At 41.4% G+C, this 26,280-nt stretch overlaps 1 protein-coding gene across 5 annotated transcripts in view; it reads right to left on the bottom strand.

Annotated features, from left to right (window-relative positions):
* The window catches only part of TENM2 (teneurin transmembrane protein 2), a 1,107,817-nt gene that overhangs the window by 138,057 nt on the left and 943,480 nt on the right, over positions 1-26,280 (bottom strand). For all 5 annotated transcript variants that reach the window (XM_075900181.1, XM_075900179.1, XM_075900180.1 and 2 more), the window contains 2 exons: positions 23,043-23,238; positions 17,512-17,613 (listed from right to left, as the gene is read on the bottom strand). In XM_075900181.1, coding sequence (XP_075756296.1) covers positions 17,512-17,613; positions 23,043-23,238 — 298 coding nt within the window. The remainder of the gene's footprint in view (positions 1-17,511; positions 17,614-23,042; positions 23,239-26,280) is intronic.

Raw genomic sequence — 26,280 nt, forward strand, 5'->3', positions numbered from 1 at the left:
CTGCATGCACAAATGTGAAAACATAAGGCCAGTGACAAAATTGGTTGAGTGATTCTTAAACATCTAATTTTTGCTGGGGCCCAGCAACTAGATATTCACAAAATCCAAACTTAGCTCAGGTGAACCAACCACATTTGAGACTACAAAAAAGAACGTCAAGTTTTGTGTGCCTGGGCCTGAAGACATGAATTCATCCCATCATCCTCCCACCCTTGGACTGTTGGGAGGAGTTTATCGGAGGAAGGCTAGCATTGCCACAACTTCTGCAGTTTGTCTCCTGAGCTTTACAGCATGTACATAGGATTTTTTTCGGTGTAGGGTGGATGTGGAGTGGTTTTTTAAAGAGAAAAAAAGAAAAAGACAATGGTTATATATCTATATCCAAACTCCATTTCCTCTTGGTTCTTACTGTGAAAATTATCTTCCCAGTAAGTTCACAATGTAAAAACCGTTCCATCGGAACCCAGATTACATTTTTTTTTAACTCTCACAGCACCTCTAACAGCTAATATAAATGTGGACTATTCTATAATTCTATAACACAGAACAGAGAGACAGCAGAATTTTTTGCAGATTCTTAATATTGTTACATTAACAGTGCTTAATTTCTCTCAAAAAATCCTCATTGCCAGTGGCAGAGCAATACTTTTAAGCTGCTTAGACAAAGCTGTACAATTTCCTAGTTATTATTTATGTGATACATAAAGTACAGAACTGCCAAATTAGAAATGAATTTATTTATTATTCCACTGGGAATTACAATAGAGACAGATATAGTGTGAACTTCTTACCAATGATCTCAAAGCTGACCTTCTGGGAACACTTTCTCTAGGGGATAATTAATTCAGCCTCTGTAATAACTCAAACCAGGACTTCCTCCTAACAGAGATTAAGCTGCTGCTACTGATATAGTATGCATGTTTAGCGTGTGTGTGTGCGTGCGTGTGCGCGCGCGTATTGTGTGAGAGAGAGATGGATTATTATTCACAAGAAACTAAATTGAGACCAACCATTTCACTCTCTGCATCAGAGTCAACTGGAAATAAGGTCTAACAACTGCAAAGATTTACGTGAAATAGGTCACCTACTACAATCTATTTCATAGATCTGAAAAATAATATTCCAGTAAGGTTCTACTGCCTGAATCCTTCTTGGGTTTTCCCACAGCAACCCATGTGCAACATTTCAACTGCACATGTTAGTTTATCTCTATATGAATCCTAGTGGGCAAATTCTGCCCTATTGTAAGCAGGGAAAACTTCAGTGTAGCTGATGGAGTTATGCTTTGGTAATACTAGGGCTGAATTTAGTCCTAATCTCATACATCAAAGCAGCCCTAGCAATGGGGGTGAGCAAAGGGGGAACTGCCTCGAGGCACAGAGATTCAAAAGGCTTGGAGATACTGACTGCCACCACTACAAGTGTGGTGGCAGCAGCAGCTAGAGCCCCGGGCCCTTTAAACACCGCTGGAGTCTGGGCAGCGTGCTCCAGGAGGCGCTAAGGTCTGGCCTCAGCCCCACTCCTTCCAGAAGCACAGAGCTGGTACCCTCCTACTTTGCCCAGGGACCAGACAATTCTGCTTGCCTCCCTGTATCAAAGCCCTACACAATTTAGATTTAGACCAATCTGGATGCCTAAGGTTAACCTCCTGAATCTTATTTAGGCACCTGAACATAAGCTGCCTCATTTTCAAAAGGGCTTGGCGTCTCCCACTCATTCCACTGAAATCAGTACAAGCTGGAAGCCTCGGTCCAGTTTTATTTAGGAGCCTGACTTCAGGCACTCCAGTTTGGAAATCATAGAATCACAGAACTGGAAGATACCTCAGAAGGTCATCAAGTCCAGCCCCCTGCTCTAGGCAGGACCAATTCCAACTAAATCAACCCGACCAGGGCTTTGTCAAGCCAAGACTTAAACACCTCTAGGGATGGAGACTCCACTACTTCCCTAGGTAACCCATTCCAGTGCTTCACCACCCTCCTAGTGAAATAGTTTTTCCTAATATCCAACCTGGACCTCTCCCACCAAAACTTGAGACCATTGCTCCTTGTTCTGCCATCTGTCACTACTGAGAACAGCCTCTCTCCATCCTCTTTGGAATCTCCCTTCAGGAAGTTGAAGGCTGCTATCAAATCCCCCCTCACTCTTCGCTTCGCTGTTGGCTTTACATTTTAAATTGATCAAAAAGGTGGCACAAAGGTTGTTTTGCTTGATCTAGTGAGTGCTAAAAAATCAGAGCTCAAAAGGGGTCAGAGAAATTAGTGTGGTGATTTCAACAGCTGGTGGTTTTGTCTGACATTAGCTCTCATGAATCCTATTCAGACCCATCTTTTGGCACCTACCTGGACCAAGAGCTTTATCTTGGGTACCTGTGTAGAAGTGACCATTTAAAATAAGATATAAGGCTACACTCCCAATTAAGTATGTTGTCTTTGTGCTGCTTCTCTGGAACAAAGCTGCTGTAAATCTGACATAACTCTCCATTAGTGTCCCCCCTTCAGTGTGGGGAGATCCTGAAATGGGAGTGGCTCCACAGCTCCTCTTCTGACTTCAGCTATAACATATGGGCTACGTCTACACTGGCCCCTTCTTCGGAAGGGGCATGCTAATTTTGAAAGTGGGAATAGGGAAATCCGCAGGGGATTTAAATATCCCCCGCGGGATTTAAATAAACATGTCCGCCGCTTTTTTTCCGGCTTGGGGAAAAGCCGGAAAAAAGCGTCTAGACTGGCCCGATCCTCCGGAATAAAGCCCTATTCCGGAGGATCTCTTATTCCTTCCTTCAAGTAGGAATAAGAGATCCTCCGGAATAGGGCTTTATTCCGGAGGATCGGGCCAGTCTAGACGCTTTTTTCCGGCTTTTCCCCAAGCCGGAAAAAAAGCGGCGGACATGTTTACTTAAATCCCGCGGGGGATATTTAAATCCCCTGCAGATTTCCCTATTCCCACTTTCAAAATTAGCATGCCCCTTCCGAAGAAGGGGCCAGTGTAGACGTAGCCATGGTGTATGGTATCCTGCCAGGAAACAAAGGAAATGGCCAAACTGTCCATATGCCCTGGAAATTGCTAACTTTTGTAAGGACTCCTCAGGGCTTCTGGCAAAGAGGACAATTTCACGGAGCCTTCAGGCTGCTCGTATATATGTTTAGGAGTTTGCTGGTACTGATCAACCCAGGATCAAGGAAATGTAAAAGTGACTTAAGGCCAGGGCTCGATAAATACTCTTATCTACTCGCCCGTGGCAAGTAGATTTCAGCTGGTTGCCCCATTCACCAGTGGCCTGCGCATCAGCAGTGCAGGTCTCGCGCAAGGCTGGCTAGTAGTTTTCGCCACAATCGTTGAGCCCTGCTTTAGGCAATTTTTGTACACCACAAACTGAACCACAGTAAATGCACAGATCAAGATGTCATAGAATCATAGAAGTATGATTAGAAAAGTTAGAAGAGATCTCGGAAGGTCAAGTCCAACTCCCTGCTAAAAGCAGGACCAATCTCAACTAAATTATCCCAGCCAGGGCTTTATCAACCTGGGATTTAAAAACCTCTAGGGATGGAGATTTCACCACTTCCCTAGGTAATCCTTTCCAGTGCTTCGCCACCCTCCTAGGCTATGTCTACATGGCAAGTTTTTGCGGCAAATAATATGCTAATGAGGAACTCATTAGTATGAGTTGCGATGTCATTAGCATATTTTCTGCCGATGCTTTTTGCGCAAAAAGAAGCAGTGTAGCCGTTTCTGTTTTGTGCAAAAAACCTCTTTGCACAAGATCCTGCTCCCTCATTAGCATATTTTCTGCAGCAAAACCTTGCATTGTAGACAAAGCCCTAGTAAAATAACTTTTCCTAATATCTAACTTAGACCTCCCCCACTGCAACTTGAGACCATTGCTCCTTGTTCTGTCATCTGTCACCACTAAGAACAGTCTCCCTGCATCCTCTTTGGAACCCCCTTTTAGGCAGTTGAAAGCTGCCATCAAATCTCCCCTCACTCTGCTCTTCTGTAGATTAAGTAAGTAAGCCCAAATCCTTAGCCTAATCATTTTTGTTGCCCTCTGGTGGACTCTGATTTGGACCACAACAGAAAACTACCTCATGTGCTTACCTGGTAAGATATAGTTCTAGATTTAGTGTTGTCCGGTCTCTCAAACATATAAGGAAGTTTAAGCAATGCTCCCTGTCTTCTTTTTAGTTTTAGGAATGTCATCAGATGTTGCAAGAGATATACAAAAGTCTAAACTTTGGTCTTGCAAGGCAAAATGGTTTGCTGTCACTATAAGCCAAATATGAACATACTATTACTTAAATCTGAATCTGGAACACACACAAACATACCAGAAGTTCTGATAATACTGAATGCCTGACACCTGGGTGTGGGACTCAGACAGGGCTGTGGTAAATCAGGTATGCACAGAGACTCAAAATGCATGGTTATTCACAACAACCATGATCTACAAGTCTTTAGTTCTTTGGTCCAAACTTGAAGTTTACCAAGTTCTCTATTCTAATTCTGTCAAAACTGCACATTAGTAAGCAAGAAAGGGATTCACAGAAGAATTTCCAGAAGGACAAAAAACTCATCAGGTGTGTCAAATCTCTGACATTCAGAAACCATGTGGGGAAAGCAGCACACGCTGACTTAAGCACTAAAGTATGGATGCTTTAATTAATCCGGGGTGAATTTAATTGCTTTAGTTAAGTGGAAATTGGGTTAAAAATGATGCAGAGCATGCTGGGGTGTGTTAAAAACATGACATATGAGTTGGATGAATCGATAAATTAAAAGCGCACAGATGTTTTAATTAAACCCAGGGAAGCTAACGAAGATCACTGGAGACTTTTAAGCCTATGATTAATTCAATTCATTTAAAATACCTGTAGAGATATGGGGATGCCTCCATTTTTTATAAAAGTTCTCAATCGATAAGTACTTAAGCTGCTCTACAAAAAAATTCTAGGGTTTTTTAAGAAGTGACTGAGCAGCATTAATTGCATAATGAATATTTACATTCTTCTGAATGCTCAGGAAGCTTTTGCTTTGACCAACATTTATCAAAGAGGTTCCCATTTTTCTCCTTATTCTTGTCAGTGTGATCTGAGGTGTCAGAATGAATGCTTTTGCTATCCCTTCCCCTGCACTTCCTACAAATTATCTGCCTCCATTAGATGGCTGCTTTGTGTATAGACCTTATAATGTAAACAACTCTCTCACAAAGATGAGTGTATCTCCACACATGTGGTTATGAGGTGCAATATTGCACCCTGTATGCTGAGACTAATCATTATTGACCCAGAACTAACCTTAGAGTGTACTTTTTCAAGAGTAAAGATGATCTTTTTGGTCTGTGTGTGGATTTAGGACAATGGGGTCCAGGCCCACGACTAGAGTTCCTAGGTCCTACAGGAGTACAATTTATAATTACTAATTGTGAAGGTCCCATTCCATGTTTTATGACGTCGACTTGTGGACACAAATATGCATAACACAAAGACTCTTTGGACAAAATACCTCATGTAACCTACCAATTCTAATGTCTGATTCTGCTGGATCTGTATATCTTATCTTGGTGTATGTATCACTCTTATATGTAGAGTTAGGAATATAGAATATGGAATTGTACATGTGCAAATGAAAGCCATCAAGGTTGTTTCCGTCAATGTCTAGGTGATCTTCAGTCCTTCAAGTCTTAGCAGTGGTTGGTCTTAGGAAGTCATGTGACCTCCTTAACTGGAAGGGGCTGGCCAGGTAATTTTCCACTGAAGGGGACAATGTAAAACAAAGAATACCCACCTAAAGTTAAGGCTATTTAAGAGGCAAAGATTTTCAGTCTTTGGCTGCCATGGCACTCCCAAGAGAATGAACCAGAGACCCCAGGGAACATCCCTGGTTTGGAGGTTTAGTTGGAATAAAAACACTTTTAGGATGAGGCTGTAATAATCTTGGGTATGTCTACACTAGCCCCCTAGTTTGAACTAGGGAGGCAAATGAGGGCGACCAAAATTGCAAATGAAGGGTGGGATTTAAATATCCTGCACTTCATTAGCATGTTCCCGGGCGGTCGCCATTTTGGAAACTGACTAGCCCGGAATAACTGCCCGTGTCTACACATGGCAGTGAAATGGGAGTTCGAAGTAAACCCCTAACTCGAATTAGCTGTTACTCCTCGTGTCCTTTGTGACATGTGGTGAGTACTAACATTGGGCCTCAGCTTTGAGCATCCTAGGAAAAGCAACTGTGTGGCTGATAAAACCCAGGAACATAAACTGCAAGAAATAGTGTTTTCTATCCTTCACTGAGGAGTATTTCATGAAAATAGATGTGGGAACAGAGAATTGTCACAAGAAAATCATCTGGAAACTTAACTTAGAGACCTGTTAAGTTCATCATTGAAAAGAGAGAGGAGGAAGGGTATCTAAAATATCTAAACATGGACACTTCCCATACAGACAGCTGTGCTGATCTGAACTGACAGGAGTTCAGGTGTCCATGAAAAAGGAGAGAGAAGAACAGTTAAATAGCTGAACTCTTCTGGACAATATACAAAATCTTAAGTCCTCCCTATAGGTCTACAATAGCAATGCAATGATGAACCTCAAAACACACATACCTGGAAAAGGACAGGGGAAAAAAGAGGCACCTCTTTAAATAGCATAGATAACATTTTGGCTAACCCATACTGGACCCTTAGATATATGACAGAAGGTCCTATATTAACAGGAAGTATTTTCATTAAGGCTGCCTGACAAAATCCAGCCTAAACTGGCAGCTTGGCCAGACCTAAGATAGATTGCGGTGGCAGGTTAACTAGGGTTAGAGTAGGTTTCTAAGTATAACTTCTAGGAGTTTAATCCCAAAGTATTCTCAAATTGCTTGGGTCTCATTTTCATTCCCATTACATATGGTATTGTTAACAAAAATAGTTTAAAGGAAAGGCACTTAAGTTACAGAGTTCTATACACCTAAGTCTGTTTCAGGTATTGATTTTTTTTTCTAAATTTGAGCAGTGAAATAATTTCATTTGATCAAGTAAAGCAGTTTGGCAGCTGAGTTTAATTCCACTAGAAGTGTTGGGCTACGTCTAGACTGGCATGAATTTGCGGAAATACTTTTCACGGAAAAGTTTTTCCGCAAAAGAGCGTCTAGATTGGCACGGATGCTTTTGCGCAAGAAGTGCTTTTGCCTATCTACACTGGCCCTCTTGCGCAAGTATTCTTGCGCAAGAGGGCTTATTCCTGAGCGGGAGCATCAAACTATTTGCGCAAGAAGCACTGAATTCTTACATTAGAACGGCAGTGCTCTTGCGCAAATTCAAGCGGCCAGTGTAGACAGCTGGCAAGTTTTTGCACAAAATCTTGCCAGTCTAGACACACTCTTGGTGTTTAAGAGTCAAGTCTAGATTCAGATTCTGATTTGAACAACTCTAAAGATCAGGGACATTCATATCTGGTTCAGGCCTGCCTCTATGACTTAGCTATAACAAATATAGGGAGCTGGAACAGCAACATAATTTCCATTGCTTGATTAGCAACAACGAAAGCTACTTCACCATATGCTTCAGTGACATCATCATCACAAAGTTTACAAGATGACACCATAAACAAGGCCAAAGAGAAAGATTCAAAACAAAATGGAACAAAAAATACTAGTGCAAATCTATGGAGACAATGTAACTTGAAAAGAAAACAAAATGCAGATTGTAACACCACTAGGCAAGTAAAGACAAATAAACGCAAAATAAACCACATTTAAGTTACATTAATTCAAAGAATTTAGGTCATAGCCTTGCAAAGCATAGATCTTGCAGCACAGTGATTCTTATGCTTTAACTGGAAGTACAGGCAGTCCCCGGGTTACGTATAAGATAGGGACTGTAGGTTTGTTCTTAAGTTGAATTTGTATGTAAGTCGGAACTGGTACATATTGTAGGGGAAACTCTACCCAAACATTTCTCCAGAGCTCAGTTTTATTCTCCCACACCTCACTTCCCTCAGTCCTTTATTCTCAAGCTGAGGTGTCTGCTGAGAAAAGCCGCTCCGCGTCTCTCTGGTCTGCTGTGGGGGGCGCTAGCTTCGTGTCTCCTTGGTCTGCTGGGGGGAAGCAGCTAGTGCGGGATTGCCTCACCCCGTTTGTAAGTAGGGATCCGATGTAAGTCGGATCCATGTAACCCGGGGACTGCCTGTACATAATACTGGAAAATATCTTAACTCATAAAAAAGGGGCTGATATGGTCTAGAAAATCCCAAGTATTTCAAAACATTGGATGCTCACTTCTCATTGCATTGGAGACTTTACCAAAGCTCTTAACCACAGGGGATCCATTGACATTAATTTTAGCTTCCACGTGCACACAAAGAAGCATGTAGGAAAGGGAGTAAGGCCTGAGACAAAGCACACTGAAGACACTAGGAAACCTTGTTGACTAACTGGGCTTTGGAGCAAACTCATAAAGAACAAATAAGTGTGTGCCTTGCTCACCTTTTCGTAAGTCTGAAAATCTTATTACAATGCTGTCCATGGAAAAGCTGCTACTGAGGACATTTTTACCAGTGCTTCTAGAAGCTTTCAAGCCTAGACAGCAGCAGCACAAGCTTCTTGACACTCTCCAGCCAATGTACCTCAGTCTCACGTTGGAGGAATCAACTTGAAACAACATAGTTCAGTTGCAATTTCTTTGGCCTTAATCTCTAACCGAAAGTAAGATGCCTCGCTATTGAGGAAATACAGAAGCAGATGTATTCCTTGGACTGCAGACTTAGGTTATCATGGGATCATATCTCATTACTTTTCACCTACCAGAGTCCTCTGGCAAGATGGACAACATGAGAGACACTGAACTACAGGATATAATACTAGCATATAATTCTATGTATAATGATGCCAATTTGCATCTTTGCTATAATTTCCCCAGTCAGTCCTTTCTATCCTCTCACCCTACTATCTCCTTCACTCTTAGCTTTGAGTCTGCAGATCCAAACTTCTTGCCTGATATGTACCTTCATTCTAAGCTTCCGATTCCTTCTTTATTCCTCTTATTTCAGTACTCTGCTCTCTTCAACAACAAACTTGCCCCCATTATGTGTACTTCTCTGTCTTAGACTGTCAGGTCTTTGGGAAAGGGAATATACCCACCGTCAATCTTGGAAATCACCATGCACGTACTAGATGACGCATATGGAATATGTGATTGTGTGGTGTGATATATTGGCACGAGTTTGGATGGATGATGAAGCCCTGAGAAAATGATCAAAGGTCACCCAAAAGGAATGCTAATAAATCATATTCCACACCCTTGTGTATTATGTATATACCAGCTTAGAGAAAAAAATAGTTCAGAAAAGCTTCAGAAAGCTTAAAAAAGTAATTTCCTCTGCCTGTATAGCTAGTGACTTTATTACCCTGAGTCCAACTCAGAATTCAAGGAAGGTCATAGAAACCTCTAAAAACGATTATCTAAAATAGATTTTATATGCCTAAATTGTAGTTATTTTAGAGTCTGTTATCACAGACCCTCAAAGGGCTACAAGGAGTTGCTGGGCCTCATTTGGAAGCTGGCAATTATCCCTTTCCAAAAATATAATTTCTAGCAAGGCAGGTATGGGAGGCTTCTTAAAGGTATTTTTTTTTGCATAGGCTACAACATAATCTGTGCACCTGTGTCAACACAATACATTCTCCCCATATATGATATGCCTTCCAAATATTAATAAATGCTCACAATGGCACTGTGAGACACTGCAGAGGTAGCAATGTATTCTTAAACAGTAGTAACCTGAAATGCAGAGTCACACATGGAGTCAACAGGGATAAGCCTACACAGCAGGGCTAAAGCCGAAATAAACTACACAACTTGAGCTATGTCAATTGCATAGTTTAAGTCAAAATAGCTTATTTTAGCTTTTGGTGATGTCTACACAGCAGGAAGTCCGAGGAAGAGCACTCTTCCTCTGACTTCCCTTACTCCTTGTAAAATGAGGGTTACAGGAGTCGGAGAAAGAATTTCTCCAGCTCAACATTATTTTGACATTATGTTGAAATAACTGCATGTAGTATATTCTGAAATAAGACTGCTATGTAGACATACCCTAGTAGACCTGTAGATAGATGTCCTCAGAAGTCCTGACTTTCTAGGCTACCATTTTAACCTTTAGACTCCAGGAAAATCTAGGGTGAGATCTAAGAATGGAAAGCCAGAACTCCTGGGTTCTGTTTCTTAGCTCTGCTACTGACTAGCCGTGCCATAGCCCTGTTTTAGAGTCCTAAGAATGAGTTTAGTTCCTGGAATCTGTTTAGATTGACAGTCATGATGCTGGATTTTATGGTGGGGAAACCTCTCCATTAGGAATGGGATTAAGGCCGTCAACTCATTTCACAAAGTTCACGTAACAGCTGACAGATGCCAATCACCATCCATAACTCTAAAACTGGGCTGCAAGTCAGTTTATTTGTTCTGCAGTTTTATCTGGAATGTTGAATGAAGCAAAATACATTTTAATGATGTAAATTATGTAACTTTTAAGGGCAAGCAGCACTTAAAGAAACTCAATGGAAGTGAAAACTCTCAGTAAAATCAACAAGCTAGCTTTGAACTTGGAGATCTTTGCATGCCAGGAATGCAGACAATAAGATGACAAAATATGGGATCAGGCTGATACAGGTTTGGAAATTTATAATGCACTCATCACCAATTGTTGATTCAAACAGAATAAAACTTCAGACCATTGACAAAAATTAGCCAATTTTATCTTGGTATGAGTTTGGAGGCTACATAAATTCACAGTGAGGTCAAAAAGCAGGGAATGAAAGACATGCATTGTAACTGTTATTGCAGTGGATCCAGAAGGAGATACCCAAAGACAGACATAAGAAGAGATGGTTGGAAGGAAGCTAAATATTATCAGCCCATTGCCGTAGTTGATGGGATGTGTTGGCTGCAAATCACGAGGACAGCATTTTAAAAGGAAAGAGTACAGATCTGACACATACATTCCCATGCTGAAAAACTTCTTGAGCTGTGAGCTGTAAACTTTGGTGACTCTCCTTTCTCCTTCTTCCCTCTTGCCACTCGATTCTCCTTCCACCGTCTTGGCTGCTTTCCTTCCCTTCTGGCTTCGTTCCTTTTCTAGCTCTGCTGATCCCTCAAACTGCATTTCACTCTTGGGCACCCCTCATTTTCTTCTCTGACGTCTGTTGTACCCATGTGTCAGTCTGAAGTGATTCAGCTGAACACCACACCAGACAGCATTATCCACGGACTGAACATTCTCCCTCACTGACTGAGAACAGACTAATGGAGCATCAGACAAGTAAGAGGCCAAGGCTATTCTGTCACACCCCTATCCACTCCCCCTAAATATGCTAAGACCTTTGATGCACCTGTTCTATATTCACATCTTATAATTTCAGACCAAATTAAGAAGACAAGTATCTTTTCCATTAGTCCTATACAATGAAAAGGTTAAGAAGGGCTCCTCATTAGAATAGGCAGGAGAGCACTCAATCATCACCATAGTTAAAAGAGATGGTCCCTGTCTGATATATGGTGCAGAAATGAAGTGAATAATCAATAAATCAGCAAGCTGCCCTTTCACTATTAAGTACTTCACTCTGCCATCCCTTCTCTGCCTGTTTATTTTCAATGGGTGCATTCTGGGTGTTAGATTTGGAAGACAAGGCCAGGCAACCTACTTGCTGGCACAGGGTCTTGTTATTTGCACAAAGGAGAATCCCTGCTCTGACTACAATTCTCTGCATAACCCCAGGTTCAGAGAGTGCCAAAATAGTTTCACCAGCCTCTGATTAAAATAGCTTATGTTTTCTAATATTACTTTTGTTTTTCTTTAATGACAACCATAGGCAGCAGGAGTTGTCATTTTCTGTATTTTACCATAATAATTTAGCATCCAACCTGTTATGTATTTATACAGCAGGTTAAAAACACACATGCAGTATAGAAGGAGTGATAATGATGAGAGCGTCCATCTTATTAAAGGCAGCCATTAGAAATACCAAATGCTTTAAAAATAAATATGCTGCAAATTTATATGAACTTAATAATTATATTAAAATTTATTTTAAACATAATCAAATGAAGAACTTGAAATGAAAAAAGATATTTAAAAAAAACCTACCCTTGTATTTATACTTATTAAAATGGTGCCGTCCTTTGCCAGCAAGCCAAAAACAAACAGAATGAAGATAAAATAATGAAAAAGCCACACAAGAAGAGTCGGAAAAAGCTGAGAATAAATAACTGAGATCTATTACAGCCAGATAGGAGAAGCAATTGATGAAAAATGCTACGCATTGCTGATTAACCCCCCCCACACACACATTTTAGATCAAGATATTAATATAAATTGCTTAAAATATCGCACAATCAATTAACTTTATCTGCTAAATGCCAAGTTAAAGACCACTGTCAGGAGCTATCACTAGTTGATTCTCAAATCAAGAATGCCAGTCATTAACTCTCATTGAATCATAGAACACTAGAACTGGAAGGGACCTTGAGAGGTCATCGAATCCAGTCCCCTACTCTCATGGCAGGGCCAAGGACTATCTGAACTCACAGTTCAGGTCAAACTATGCATCCTTGCATTTATGTAGATCATTGGTCTCCAACCTTTTTAACCACAAGATCACTTTTTCAGTTTAAGCGCAATGTAAGATTTACCTCAAACCCAAATACCCTTATCCCACATCCTTCCTGCCCCTTCTTTGAGGCCCTGCCCCTGCTCCACCCCTTCTCCGAGTCCTCACTCTGCTCATGCCACCACCCTTCGTCCTCCATCCTCACTCACTTTCACCAGGCTAGGGTTCGGGGTTGGGGTACAGGTTCTGGTCTTGGGCCAAGGGGTTTGAGGTATGGGAGGGGCTCCGGGCTTCGTCCAGGATAGGGAACTGGGGTTTAGGAGGGACTTCAGGGTGCAAGCTCTGGGAAGGAGTTTGAGTGCAGGAGAACTCACGTCTGGGGCAGGAAGCTGTGTGCAGGAGGGGATTCAGGGCTGGGACAGGGGTTCAGGAAGCAGGCTCTGGCTGGGTGCCATTTAAATGAGATGGCTTCCAGGTGGTGGAGCAGTGGGGTTAAGGCAGGCTTATTCCTGCCCTGGCCCTGCACCGCTCCTGAAAGCAGCTAGCATGTACAACAATGGTTCCATGGTGCCACGTGCTGCCCCTCATCTACAGGCACTCAGCCCACAGCTTCTACTGGTCACGGCTCCCCATTATTGATCAATGGGAGCTGTTGGATTGGTGTCTGCAGGCAAGGACAGCATGTGGAGACCCCCTACTCTGGCTTTCCAGGAGCAGCAATTACTCCAGCCACGACTGGTTAGGCATTTTAGAATCACTACTCAAAGCGTAAGAGAGAAATGAAAATTATGAAATGCACAGACAAGTCAAAACCAAAAATAACACTTCTTTTTCAGCAAGCAAAGTGTAACAACAACAACCCACATATGTGTTGGGACAGGAGATGAGAGGGAATGACAGTGTGTGTTTGTGAGAATAACAGAGAAACACACAGGGTGTGAGAGTGACAGACATTTGCATTGCCAAGCTCCCTCCATCCCCTTCTCTCTGTGTGGAGATAGGGTACAGGAGTAGGGGGAGGAGGGACCCCTGACATCAGCATCCCTGCTTCTCCTTCCCACACCCTGCACAGCAAGCTGGAGGTTCCCAGAGGGGCAGCTCCAAGGCAGAGGGCAGAAGCAGCATGACAGTGGGTGGAGGGACAACTGAAGTGCCAGCACTTGATAGCTTCCTCAGAGGTTCCAAGACCTACTGGTAGATCACGATCTACTGGTTGGCAACCTTTGATGTAGATGTTTATACCATGCTCATCACTGCGATATTTGAATTCCATGTGATGTTGCATTCAGCATAACTCTGGGCAGAATTTCACCTTTTGAGCTTAGCTAACCCATTTCATAATGCAACCTCTAAGTTCACCTTAGAAGGTAAAATTCAAAGCGGTGTGAGTACCAGCACATTTGCAAAACAATGCAATGATGGTTTTGGATGCCCCTTTTTCCTGGGTGGGCAGAATTTGAATGCTCTTCAAAACAGAAATGAAAGCAAAATAAATTACAGTTAGTTTGACACACTGCTATGATACCTCAGATCGGTCGGTTATTTCAGCAACAAATACTGCAAACCTCAAAAAGCAAGGTAGTAGGAATCATGCCCGCATAATGACTTGGCAAGGGACATTGGCCAATTTAAAGCAGCTAAACCAATGTGAGGCATCAAGAACAACAAAAAGTATTAAGGTCTGTCAAGGTGAGGAAGATGCATTTAGTACCTCCCAAGGGTCTTCATGGAAATTATGAAAAAATACAACTGGACACAAAAAATAAATGTAACGGTGTCAAAGTAACATAATCATGGCTCTTCAAACTGCTTATTCCCCTAATTTCTCCTTGGAGCTATTTAAGTGGGGGAGGGATAGCTCAGTGGTTTAAGCATTGGCCTGCTAAACCCAGGGTTGGGGTTCAATTCCTATGGAGGTCATTTGGGGGCAAAAATTCATCAGGGATGGTACTTGGTCCTACTATGAAGGCAGGAGACTGGACTCAATGACCTTTCAAGGTCTCTTCCAGTTCTAGGAGATAGGCCGTCTCTGTTATTGGGCACTTTTATGGCTAACACCTGTGAAGATATTTACACTTACAATGTTACCTGCAATGCAGTTCAGTTTAGGGCCGCTTCTGCACTGGTTTAAAGCAAATATATTTTTTGAAGACAGACACCCACTGAATTATCCTTGGAGTTAAAAGCTTTTACCTCTCTGTAGTGCTTCAATCACTTGAGAGTTGCATGCAAAATGTTCATTTTTCATATGGTAAATGACAGCCTTAGTCAGGCTAAACTCCCCTTGATTTTAAAGGGACTTTTGCCCAAAGGAAGACTGAGCATAAATGTCAGGATTGGATCCATAATGGTATTAGTTTTCTCCACTATGGGTAAAACCCAGTCCACCCACATGAAGCCTGAGTGTTGGGTAAGTAAGAGCCATTTTCACTCTAATTCAGGGCCAGGGCTAATATTCCAGGGGCTATGGCTTGTGATAGCAGCTCCAGTACTTACCTGGAAGTCGTTCGCAGTACTGGAACCACTGGATCCACACAAAGGTATATCTGTAGTCCCTCACCAAGCCCCCCTCCTTGTGGCTTTCCACCACAGACTACGTGGGGATTGCATAATAATCCTTTCCATGGCACATAAGGGGTGTGCAGGCACTGCTGGGCAGTAACATCTCTTGCAAACCCCTAAGTGGGGTTAGGTTCTGTGCACAGGCCCTGAATCTATCAGCGGTTCCAGGAACCCTCTAATTCATTCTTTATCTATGCTGGCCATGACTCTTATCAATTTCTATGGACAACCAGAGACATTGAATTGTATGGTGCTGTGTGGTGTTAGGAAATTCAGAAATTAAAATCAATTCGAAAAAAAATCTACAAACACAACTGATAGTGTAAGTCTACCTTCCTAAAATTTATTTACTTTTGTATATTATTATTATATTATATTATTATTTTAAATTTATCTATACACAGAACCCTACATTTAATTTCTGCCCTCTCAAATGGCACTCACACATAGTGTCTACTGGAGTGGTCACAAAATCCACAAAAGATTAATTGAGATATGAAAAAGCATGCTCAGTGGATGAGATATTCATAATGCACATGTGCATAGTACCATGTGTACCATAGTACACATAACTGTATGTGTCTGCACATGTACATGTGAAGTTTGCATAAATACACATTTTTGCCCTTTTACAGGCCCCTAAAAGTCCATGGTGTTTAACTGTAAACATTAACAAAGGAGAAAGAAATTAAAGTTCACAGAACTTACTACTACATTTGTGCTTTTGAAAGGGGAAAGACACAACACATAGAAGACAAGAGCAGAAAAGACAGTAGAGAACTAATCGTTGACAAGTGTCCCAAAATATGACACAGTCTGATGAAGCCTAAATAAACTGATTTCTGGCAGAAATTCAGAGTGCAGTCCTAAAGAAAATTATGTGAGAACACTGCACAAAAAGTGGCTTAGTGCATGTAGCATTATTACTGCATAACACAGAATACACATAAGATGGCCAACACAGTGATGTTCAAACAGTGGCAGCCAAGCATGCAGTTACTACACACACTTTTTCACAGATTAATCACAAAAAAGTTACACCAGTGTGAATATACATTTACAGAACACACAGTAATGCTATATGCTTTGAATATATATAGGTCTAGACTACATTGTTTTTTCAAAAAAACTGCCCTTCTTTCAAAAAAACTTCACCTGAGTCCACACTGCAATCGCATTCTTTCGAAATTAAATCGAAAGCACGCAGGGGATTTTTCAACATTGGTAAACCTCAAATTATGAGGAAGAATGCCTTTTTCGAAAGAGCTCTTTTGAAAAAGCTTCTTTCGAAAGAAGCTTGCAGTCTAGACGTACCCTTGTAGTCTCCTTTGTAAAACTTGCCAATTATCTATAAATAGTGTCAGAATGGTATTCCCTACAGTAAGAATAAGCAAAAAGGCTAGTAATGAAATACACTTATTGATTTCTCTAGGACAAAATGGGCACATTACTGAATCAGAAATAGTATCCAAAATGTGCATTTTTCCTTTAAACATTAATGAACCCTAACTCAAAATAAAAATAAACCCCACAAAACACACAGTACCGAAAGTGTGACTTTCAGTGATCTCTACAGAGCACAATATTGTTCTATTGCAGTTGCTATGCTAAGACAAGAGTATTTTCATTTGCTCTCAATTTTCTGGCTTTTTTTGTGTCCTTGAGACCCTGAATTGAGTTGAACTTTATTTTTTGTAGTTTAACATGTTTAACAGAAACATTGCTCCGGAAAAAAAACCTAAATTGGATAGAAGCATTTATTACATAACACCCCAATATTAGCCAGCTCTGGATGTGATTTACATGAGTGGTTAGTTTTGGAAATTGTGACACTGGACCTCCTAGTGTTAATTCACTAATACACACCTTGAGGGTAGGGTTATTTTTATACTTCCCTGAATGTAAGTCCTCATTCTTTTCTCTGAAAGGCCTTAAGTGTTACAGTTTAAAAAGGAGTTTACAAGATTAAAAAATAAAATCTTCATGAATTAGAAACATGCTTAGCCCAGAAAGAATATATAAAATGTACGCATAAAGAAGATGCTCAGACTTCTATTACATATAAATTAATGATTATCAGAAAGCATTGATGGTAATTCAGCTGCTTTTACTGGAAACAAAGCTATTTCTTTATAGTAAATTCTTCTTTCCTATGTATCTTGGCACAAACTAGCTAAGCTTAGCCAGGATCATGAGGAATGCAGCATTATTTTCATTTGACCAACTACATTAAAGCTCAATCAGAATGAAGATAAAGATGTGTGTGTTCATGTATAAAATCCACTTATTGAATCTCCATAAGATCCATACAGCTGCCTAGCATACATTGTAGAATAATATTTAACATAGGGTTAATGGTACCTTTAGCACAATCAGCGCCATGGAATCCTGGAAAACAGTGACAGACTCCAGATACACACTCGCCATTCCCATGACAATTACGTGGACAATCCTGCACTGAATCTGAAAGACAGACATCAAAGACTTGTAAGTTGTTCTTCTTCTTGACTGAAGTAAAAAGCTACGGTCATATGTACATTCAGTATAAGTTTTGTATTCAACTTGATAATGTCAGGTTACTTTTACAAAGTGTCAGATATTAACTGTGACACCCTGTCATCCCCATATTCACCACTGTCATATAATTACGATATGTTGTGTACAAAGTATGCCTTGTAAGGTATCATTCTAAAAGCCTCTAACCACTAAACATTAATTACTTGTTGGACTGTATGTGCTATTATTGTACACGATGTTATAAAGTTTTGCCTTGTATCTGTTACTAAAGATTTGTGTGAAGTTGGAAACTACCACAACTAGCCTTTCAGATACAACAATGAAGAAGGAAGAGTGGTAATGGCCTATCAACGAAGACAACAGACCATGGAAGAACTCACCTTTGGATGCTTCAGTCAGCCATGGGGCAATGCTGCCAGCACTGATCAGGAGCATGCAGAGGCTTGTGACCAAATTACATGATACTGGGCTCCATGTTGGTCCCTGTACTTTTCCACTGCCAGGGCTGGGATCCTGGCTTGGAAGGAACAAAGGGATTCCTGCCATATGGAAAAGCTACATAAGTGGAAAGTGACATCATAACTGGGACTCACTCCCCTACAAGAGAAGGCCTAGAAACAGAAAATGAACTGGCAAAGATGGTACAAGGCGGGAAAGAAAAAAGCCCTGATTATGTAAGGAAGCTAAAGGCTGCTTGTATCATCAGTCAGGGTGAGATATTGATGATTCAAATCCTATCTAGTTTATGAGAGACTGACATTGCATTTTTTTGCAATCTCCTAAGTAACCTCCTTTGATGTGTTCACTGGCATTTATAATCACTTAAAATCTGTCTATGAGTGAAGTGTTTGGAAATCTTAGCTCTGGTAAAAGGCTCTTGTGTATCTTCCCCACATTGAGGGGAAGTAGACAAATTTAATAAAGTTGCACCATAGATGCCCCCGTGCAGTGCAAGACTATAATTCCGGATTTGTACTCCAGTAGGGGTGCTGTCATAACCATGAGGGTTGGCCATCAGCTTGGGGACTAAAGGGTTAACTATGTCCCTGTACCTAGCCAGGTATCTGCTCAGCCAATAGAAATGCAGGTAGAGATTTCAAACTGAGACAAAGGAATTTTGGGGTTTTCCCTCCTTTGTCTCTGAGCCAGTTTTACTCTCTAGATATTGAGGAAGACAGAAGACATGTCTCTTTCCAAGAAAAAGACTCTTCATAATGTGTAAGTAGAGTAAAGTCTAGATAAATCTGTCAGATTTTATTGTTTTCTAGTTTGGGATTTTGGATCTGATGTCTGTGCTGTTAGAAATGGGTTTTCCTCTCTTTTGCAACTAAGTTTTGGCCCATGGGGGAATCCTCCATGAGTATATTAATTGGCGGCTCTTACCATCTAGCCATTCCAAATATGCTTGTAACTGTGGTATTGTTTTAATAATAAAAGTTCTTTCTTCTTTTTAAATTAAGCTGGTATTGGTTCATTTCTGTGTCCTGGAAAATCTGTCTATGGGATCTGCATGCCTCTGATGAGGGGACAGCAATCACAGACTGCAGCTTGTATTTTCTCTTTTCTTTTCAAGCTCTTTGGAGAAAAGAGCATGGGGTGCTCTGGGGTTGGTTTCAAGTGTCCACCCCTGGTTGTGGGTTCAAAAGCACTTGATGGTGGCAGCAGATTCCCCAAAATCTGGGTATTAGGATTTTGGGGGGAGTTTTTGTGCCAAAACCTGCAGAGATCAGGTTTTGGGTTGCTTTTGTGGGCCCCCCGCTTCTGCATTCATCGTGCCAGAGTGAGGAACAACCTTGACAGGTGCAAAGCAGGGGAACTGGGAAATTGACTGGTACCTCTCTTGCCATGTGGCTTAGGTAAAACACTCAGGCATCTCAGCTGGGTATATGGTGGCACCTGGTCTTGTGTTGGGTGATAACTGTTCCCAGAGGTCTTGCTGATGGGAGGCCAGCCCAGCTGAATGATCTGGCCTAACAGAAGTTCCTAACATTTCTGAATCTTATGTTTGCTCAGTATTATTGGATTTGAAAAACCATACTTTAAAATATGGTTTTGATCTAGGTTTTTAAAAACAACCTTGTAGTTTCATTTTTCTCCTTCCCACTTCGAATTGAAATAGTCCTCAACAACTATTACAACACACTCTAACTGACAAAGATCTGATTTCACAGATCAGGAAATTTGCGATACAGCGAGATCTATTAACATGCTCAAAGTCACATACTGATTCTTTTGGAGTCAGAGTTCACAGAGAAACTACATTTCTTTTCTAGACTAATGCCTATATTGCAGGATTCTGAATAGAAAACAAATCTGAAATAAAGAATTCAGATACATAAAACACAAAGTAAAAGAAAACTCAACCAATAAACATCAGCTAGGTCACTGGACAGCATTATTGGTAGGGGTGAAAACAAAAACCAAAATGTATGAGACTTCAGAAAATGTCATTTCATTGTCTTCTGAAGAGGACACTTGACTATGGAATGATTCATTTCTTTTGCTCCACAGAACATGAAAGTACTTTCCCCGAGTTCAAAGGTACTATATATTTAGTATGGTCTGTGGTTGACATCTTGCTTGACATTCTCTCTCTTGTTTCATATCAAAGAGGCTTTCAGCTCTCTCAGTGCCTCTCGATGGCAAAAGTTCTGATAACAGATATATGTGGAAGAACCTCTGAACTTGTTAAAACACTGTACTTTTCTCTGCATTTCAGTCTGATTACTATCATTGCTCTATCAAGATGTCTATCTGACTATTAGGCCTATTACCTTTGACTTTCTTCTAAAATGCAGTCTAGACCAGGCAACTCTCAAGCAGCTTATCACATCACAAGGAGGAACTTTTGCAAGATGGGTGGGAGAAGTATACCAAACCACTAACAGAGCTGTACAACAAGGTTTGCATGTTGCAGAAAATATTCTCTCTAAATGCGTGCATTGTCTGCATGCATGTGCATAAACATGCGTACACACAGACACCTATTAAAACATTGGTGAATTATGAAGGGAAAATCATTATTTATATTTCACATTGCAGCTTAACAGAAATAACTGCTCCTAAGCCTGAAGATTAAAGGCTGGACTATCCTTTCATACCAGCATTAATCAGGGCTCACTTGAATGAATTCGGTGGATTATACCAGTGGAAAAATCAGGTGACTGGTAGGGGAATCTGGCCCATAGTGCACCTGGGTTTTTAGCACTAATTCTTCAAGCAAAGAAATGTGTCCCCTATTTCACACTATTTTATAATTTATCCCTTTATAAATTGAACAGGACCTGCGAATTGGGTGACAAAAGACTCACAAGGCCCAGCAACACTGCATGTTAATTCTTTAAGCACCAGAGAGGAAACAAGCACCCTATAGGCTGTGAAAAAGTTTCACTAAAAAGGGGAGAAACTCACTTGTGGTTTCAGGTGTAGCTGTGACAGCGACACTCAGCAAGATTCTCCAAGTACTTCAGCCAACTTCAACACAATTTTTCATAATGACTTGTTCGACCTGGTTGTGCTCATCAGTTGCCTAAGATGGATCCCCTCTGCCCTTGAGAGTCCCTCTTCATAAAGCCTCGAATTTCTCCCATAATTCTAGTGTCAGGGCAAAGGGTGGTGGCCCTCTGCCTTCCATCCTCTTGTCTTCAGGGGATGGCCCACTCTCAGATGTTTTAGGAAGGGGAGGCGAGGTGATGGGTGGCTAACATACTTTCATATCCTCTTTCTTTTGGGGTAGTGTTCGGTAGATAGAAAGCGGGAGTTATGCATATTATTTTTATAACTATCATATATTATCTCTCAGTTTACATACTTTGCTGGACTAGGAGGAGATCGGTCAAAGAAGTCTGTTATTGGGAGGCAAACAGAAATGAAACAATGAAAAATATATGGCTCTACAAGGGAACAATGGAGGAAACTATTAATTTGGGGACTGTCCCAGCCAGGTTCCAACCAGGCTGGCAACAGTTTTCTTTGTGTAGGCCTATCCCTATGATTAAAAAGCATACAAACACCTTTAAGAGCTTGCTTAGGCAGGAAGGAAGGGGGATGAGTGGGCTTTTAGTAATGGCTATTGGGGCAGACTGTGACAGACACAAACTGCGAAGGGCATAGAAATTGCAGCAAGCAGACTCTCTACCCTTCTCCAGAGGTGGAGATAAACAGGCTGAATAGAATTTAAGCTTGCAAGGAAAGATTATGGTTTACCTTAAGGGCGATATGCGTATAGGCTTTTATTGGCGTCTCCCTTAGTTCTGAATGTGATATAACTTTGGCTGCATATATGCTGCTTGGGGTTTTAGAAACTGTTTTGAATCACTTTAATCATTTTGCTGGTCACAGGCCCCCAGAAGAAAAGGGCTTATAGGTGTTAAACCTAGTTGCACCAGTCAGGTTAGTGTGATTGGTAAAGGGGTCGGCTACAGCCCACAGATCCAAAGAGTAGTACGGAGCACAGGTCCCACTGGCCAGAAACTAAGGCCAATGGGAGTTTCAACGGCAAATGTTGACAAGAGCAGCCTGCAGAACTCCCTGACCACCCCTGTGCCCCAACCTGAGGTAAGTGCCACCTGGAGCTTGCACCATGAATTCTCTCCTGCACCCCAACTCCATGCCCCACCCACAGCCTGTTCCTGTACCCCAAATCTTTCATAAATGACTCCATCCAGAGCCCACATCCCCAGTTGGAGACCTCATCCCTCCTCCAACCCCCTACCACAGCATGCAGCCTCCCCTGAACCCTGGACTTCTAATTTATGACCCGAGCCTGGAACCCATACCCCTCAGCTGGAACCCTCACCACTCCTGCATCCCAGTCCCATACCCTGCCTCACCCAATTAAAGTCAGTGAGGGCTGGGGAGGTGGGGGTAGGGGTGGTGGAGAGGTGACCTGAGGAAGAAGGGGAGGGGGAGGAGAGGGAGATGGGGACTGAGCTGGATGCAGGGCCTCTGAGAAGAGGTGGGGTCCTGGGGCAGGAGATGGAGCAAGTATGTTGGTTTTGTGCAGTTAGAAAGTTGTCAACACTACTCCAAACAGCCAACCTGAATCAGCTTTTCAGGAAGAACTGTCTCCACTATTATTAATATCTGTAGTTATAAGATTTGTCCACTGTAAAGCCTCTGGGTACATTCATTTTTTTGAAAGACAGCTAAATATTAACTGGATCACAGATTTTGGCCTTCAATATAGGCAGCACAAAAGCTTCCACAACTCACCCTAGAAAGATTTCCCTCTTTTCCTACCTACACTCAATATAAATCAGATATTATTGGATTATAGAAAAATATGCACAAAAAGAGAGAGCTGATAGAAGGCTCCCATACTTAATAAAGATAAGCAAACAGAGGGAAAATGCTCAGCATGCAGGCATACATACCCAAGATAACTGTATTGAAAGAGACCACTTCTTTGTCCTTGCCATCATTGTAAAATGCCAAGTGCCATAAACCCACATCCAAGTATTGAACAAACACAGCTTCATTCTGAACCAGGGTCTGGATACTTCGACGTTCCCGGGGGGACTCTACCACACTCCATTTCTCTTTGCCATCCAAACGCTCCATGAAATCGTACTGTGTGGTAAAACAGAAACAGAGAAACCTGAATTTAGAGTGATTCTACAGATCAAAAACCGGCATCATATCTTGCCCAGGCTTTCTCCAAATGCCCTTCCCTGCAACATTTTTTATTGGAGAGTGTGGCAATTTGAAGCTAGACTGTTTTTGTTTACTATGGGTTTGGGAGCAAATTATGATTTTTATCCTGTCTCATAATGTGATACAAATAGAAATAAGTGCCTGCACTCTGCAAAAATATTGGCAACTGTTTAAGTAAACGTCCTTCAAAGTCTGAGCTTTTAAAGAAAGTTGCTAATTAGTTACATTGTCTGGTATTATATAAAATAAACACTGAATGGATTTTACACCAGTGACAACATGAACTGCAGACATGCCAACTTTAATAAGATCTCTTGTTACAGGATATGAGAATATTGTTCAAAAAGGCCAGGAAACAACCCTTCCCTATGTACCGCATTGTTCAGCTGGCTAAGCACGCTATGGAAATTTTTTACCTACCGAAGCATCAGGTATTGGGCTACTGTTCGGGTCAAGATTCAGGATGTGATGGATTAATCTTTGGATCCTTCCCAGCAAGTCACAAGTTCTTGTATACATTGTCAAATCATGAAATCTCATTTTAGAAGACACTTCCCCCTTCCAAATCAATCGTCAATATAGCCCCGACTATCATAGTACACAGAAATCTCAGACATGCCATCTGAGGTACTAATGAATGGAATTTTCCTGATTGTGACTATGGAAAAAGCTGATTGTTTTTGCCTAATGTAAGACACCTCACTCTGTACCAGATGGAAGCTTTATTACAGACATGTCACTGCACAGAGCAAAGAAATATTGCTTCATTACTAGAAAGTTACAAGACAAACCGGAGAGAGATCAGAAAAGAACAATAGAAATAAGGGGTTTGGAGGAATTGACTTATGAAGAAAGACTGATGATATCAAGCTTGGGTAAGCTCCAGCAGAGGCAGGACATGTTAATAGTCCACAAAGTGAAAACACTGAGCAAAGGGAGGAGTTATTTAGCATTGAGTAGGGGGGCTAATAGAACTGAGATGAAATTAAGAAAGAGGAAATTAAACAAGAGTGTCAAGAAAAGCTTCCCAACAGTGAGATCTATTAGGCTGTGGAATAATCTCCCCAGGGAAACTCCATTGCTTGGTACATTTAAAACAAGATTGGAAGAAATATTAGTTAAATCTCTAACATTGAATAATTCTGTATACGCAGGCAGCTGGACCAGATGACCTAATATACTTTATATATCTAACTTCCGTGATTTGAGAACTCCCAGGCTGATGCGACACTCAACCCACTAGCCCCCAGAGCCTCTATATGAGGAAGTCCTTAAGAAATACACCAAAACCAATATATCTAATGTTTTTATAGCTATATAACAAGTCCCCTATGAAAACATGTCTTGTTTTAGACACATTTATCTATCTGGCACTAGATCGAGATAGATAGATGTGTCTAAAGCAAGACATATGTGTTCAATAAAATACAGTAATAGTATGTGCTTGCTTGCCAGAAGTGTTATTGCATTTCCCTCTGTTATCACTAGCGCGTACAGCCAGGCTGGTGGTAGCTCAAATAAAAGAAACACGCTGATTTTGTTTAAAAATAAGTAGCCCTACATTCTAAACATGCCACTTCTCCTGCCTAGGAATTTGTGTACGGCAGGCTGAATTCCCTTAATTAATTCTGAATTACTGAAATAATAATATTTTTACACACACACACACACACACACACACACACACACACACACACTCACTTCTGTAAGACAGGAAGAAATTTAAGTCTTCTGGACTATGGTACTAATAGTAGTGTCCTGGTATGTGCCGACCGGTTTTCAGGTGCATTGATGTTAGGGGTAGTAGTGTCTGACAATATCTATCTCTAAAGGGATCCCCAATTACCAAAGTATCTGAGCACTTCACAGTACAGTATATACTGCATTTATCCTCACAACTCCCCTCTTAGGTATAATAGTGCAATTACTCCCATTCCAGAAGTGGGACACTGAGGAAAAACAGTCTAAAGTGACTTGCCTAAACAATTATGTAATATAGCAGGAACTTGACCCCCAGTCTCCTAAAAGTCATAGTGCACTGGGTCATCCGTGCATTTTGGGAAGAGGTGGGGAAGGTGGAATATCAAGAAATGACTAAATTAAATATCTGACTATTCCTCCACCCACACCTATTCTATATGGCACATGAGTAGGAAAATAATTCAGCTAAATTAGCAGCTTTAGGAATAAGTCAATACTCAGCAGAGATTTAGGCAATTCTGACATGTCCATAACCGTAACTTTCAGAGGATAAGTGATGTCAAACCTGTTTGTAAATCAGACCGTTAAATCAGCAACCTTTGGAAATGTTACCAAAACCTGTATGCCAGCAGACAGAGGTTAAAGACGGACTCACTACCCTCTTGGAAAATGTTATTAGTGGAGCAACCACCTCGGAAAAAATTTATTGCTCTTAGGAAGCTTTGCCTCACTGGCAGCAATGTGGAGGAAAGTAGCAATAAAAGTTGACATTTCTCATTGGCAACACACTGTTCTGCTCTGCTTGCGCTGGCAGGCTCCTCTGCCTCCCAGTGTCTGATGCCGATTTTACCTCAAACGGCAGGGCAGGCTCAGCAGTTGGTGGGATCGAAGAGGAACAGCAGAGAGGAGCTAAAAGAGCTTGAGGCAGCTTTAGCTGCAGGGTCCCCAGTCTCCCCCCGCGATCATGGGTGTGACCTAACGATGGCTGATCCCTTTGCAGGCCTGTCCATATCATTACAGTTTCATCCTTAACAGCATTCAATAGACAGGCATTATTCCTCCTTCAAACGTCTCATTAAGATGAATTCAGAGCCCCAGAAAGATCCATGGCTGAGAGCCACGATATTAACATTTCAGTACAGGTACAGCATGGGCAACATGCATGGAGGCTCACTCAAGTCTCAATCCCATTCAGAAATGTCCAGCACTAAGAGTTGTAATGCGGCCTAAGGGGAGGCAGAATGCTTGCTGGAGGGG

This window comes from Pelodiscus sinensis, chromosome 17 (assembly GCF_049634645.1).
Source record: "Pelodiscus sinensis isolate JC-2024 chromosome 17, ASM4963464v1, whole genome shotgun sequence".
NCBI classification, from domain to species: Eukaryota; Metazoa; Chordata; order Testudines; family Trionychidae; genus Pelodiscus; species Pelodiscus sinensis.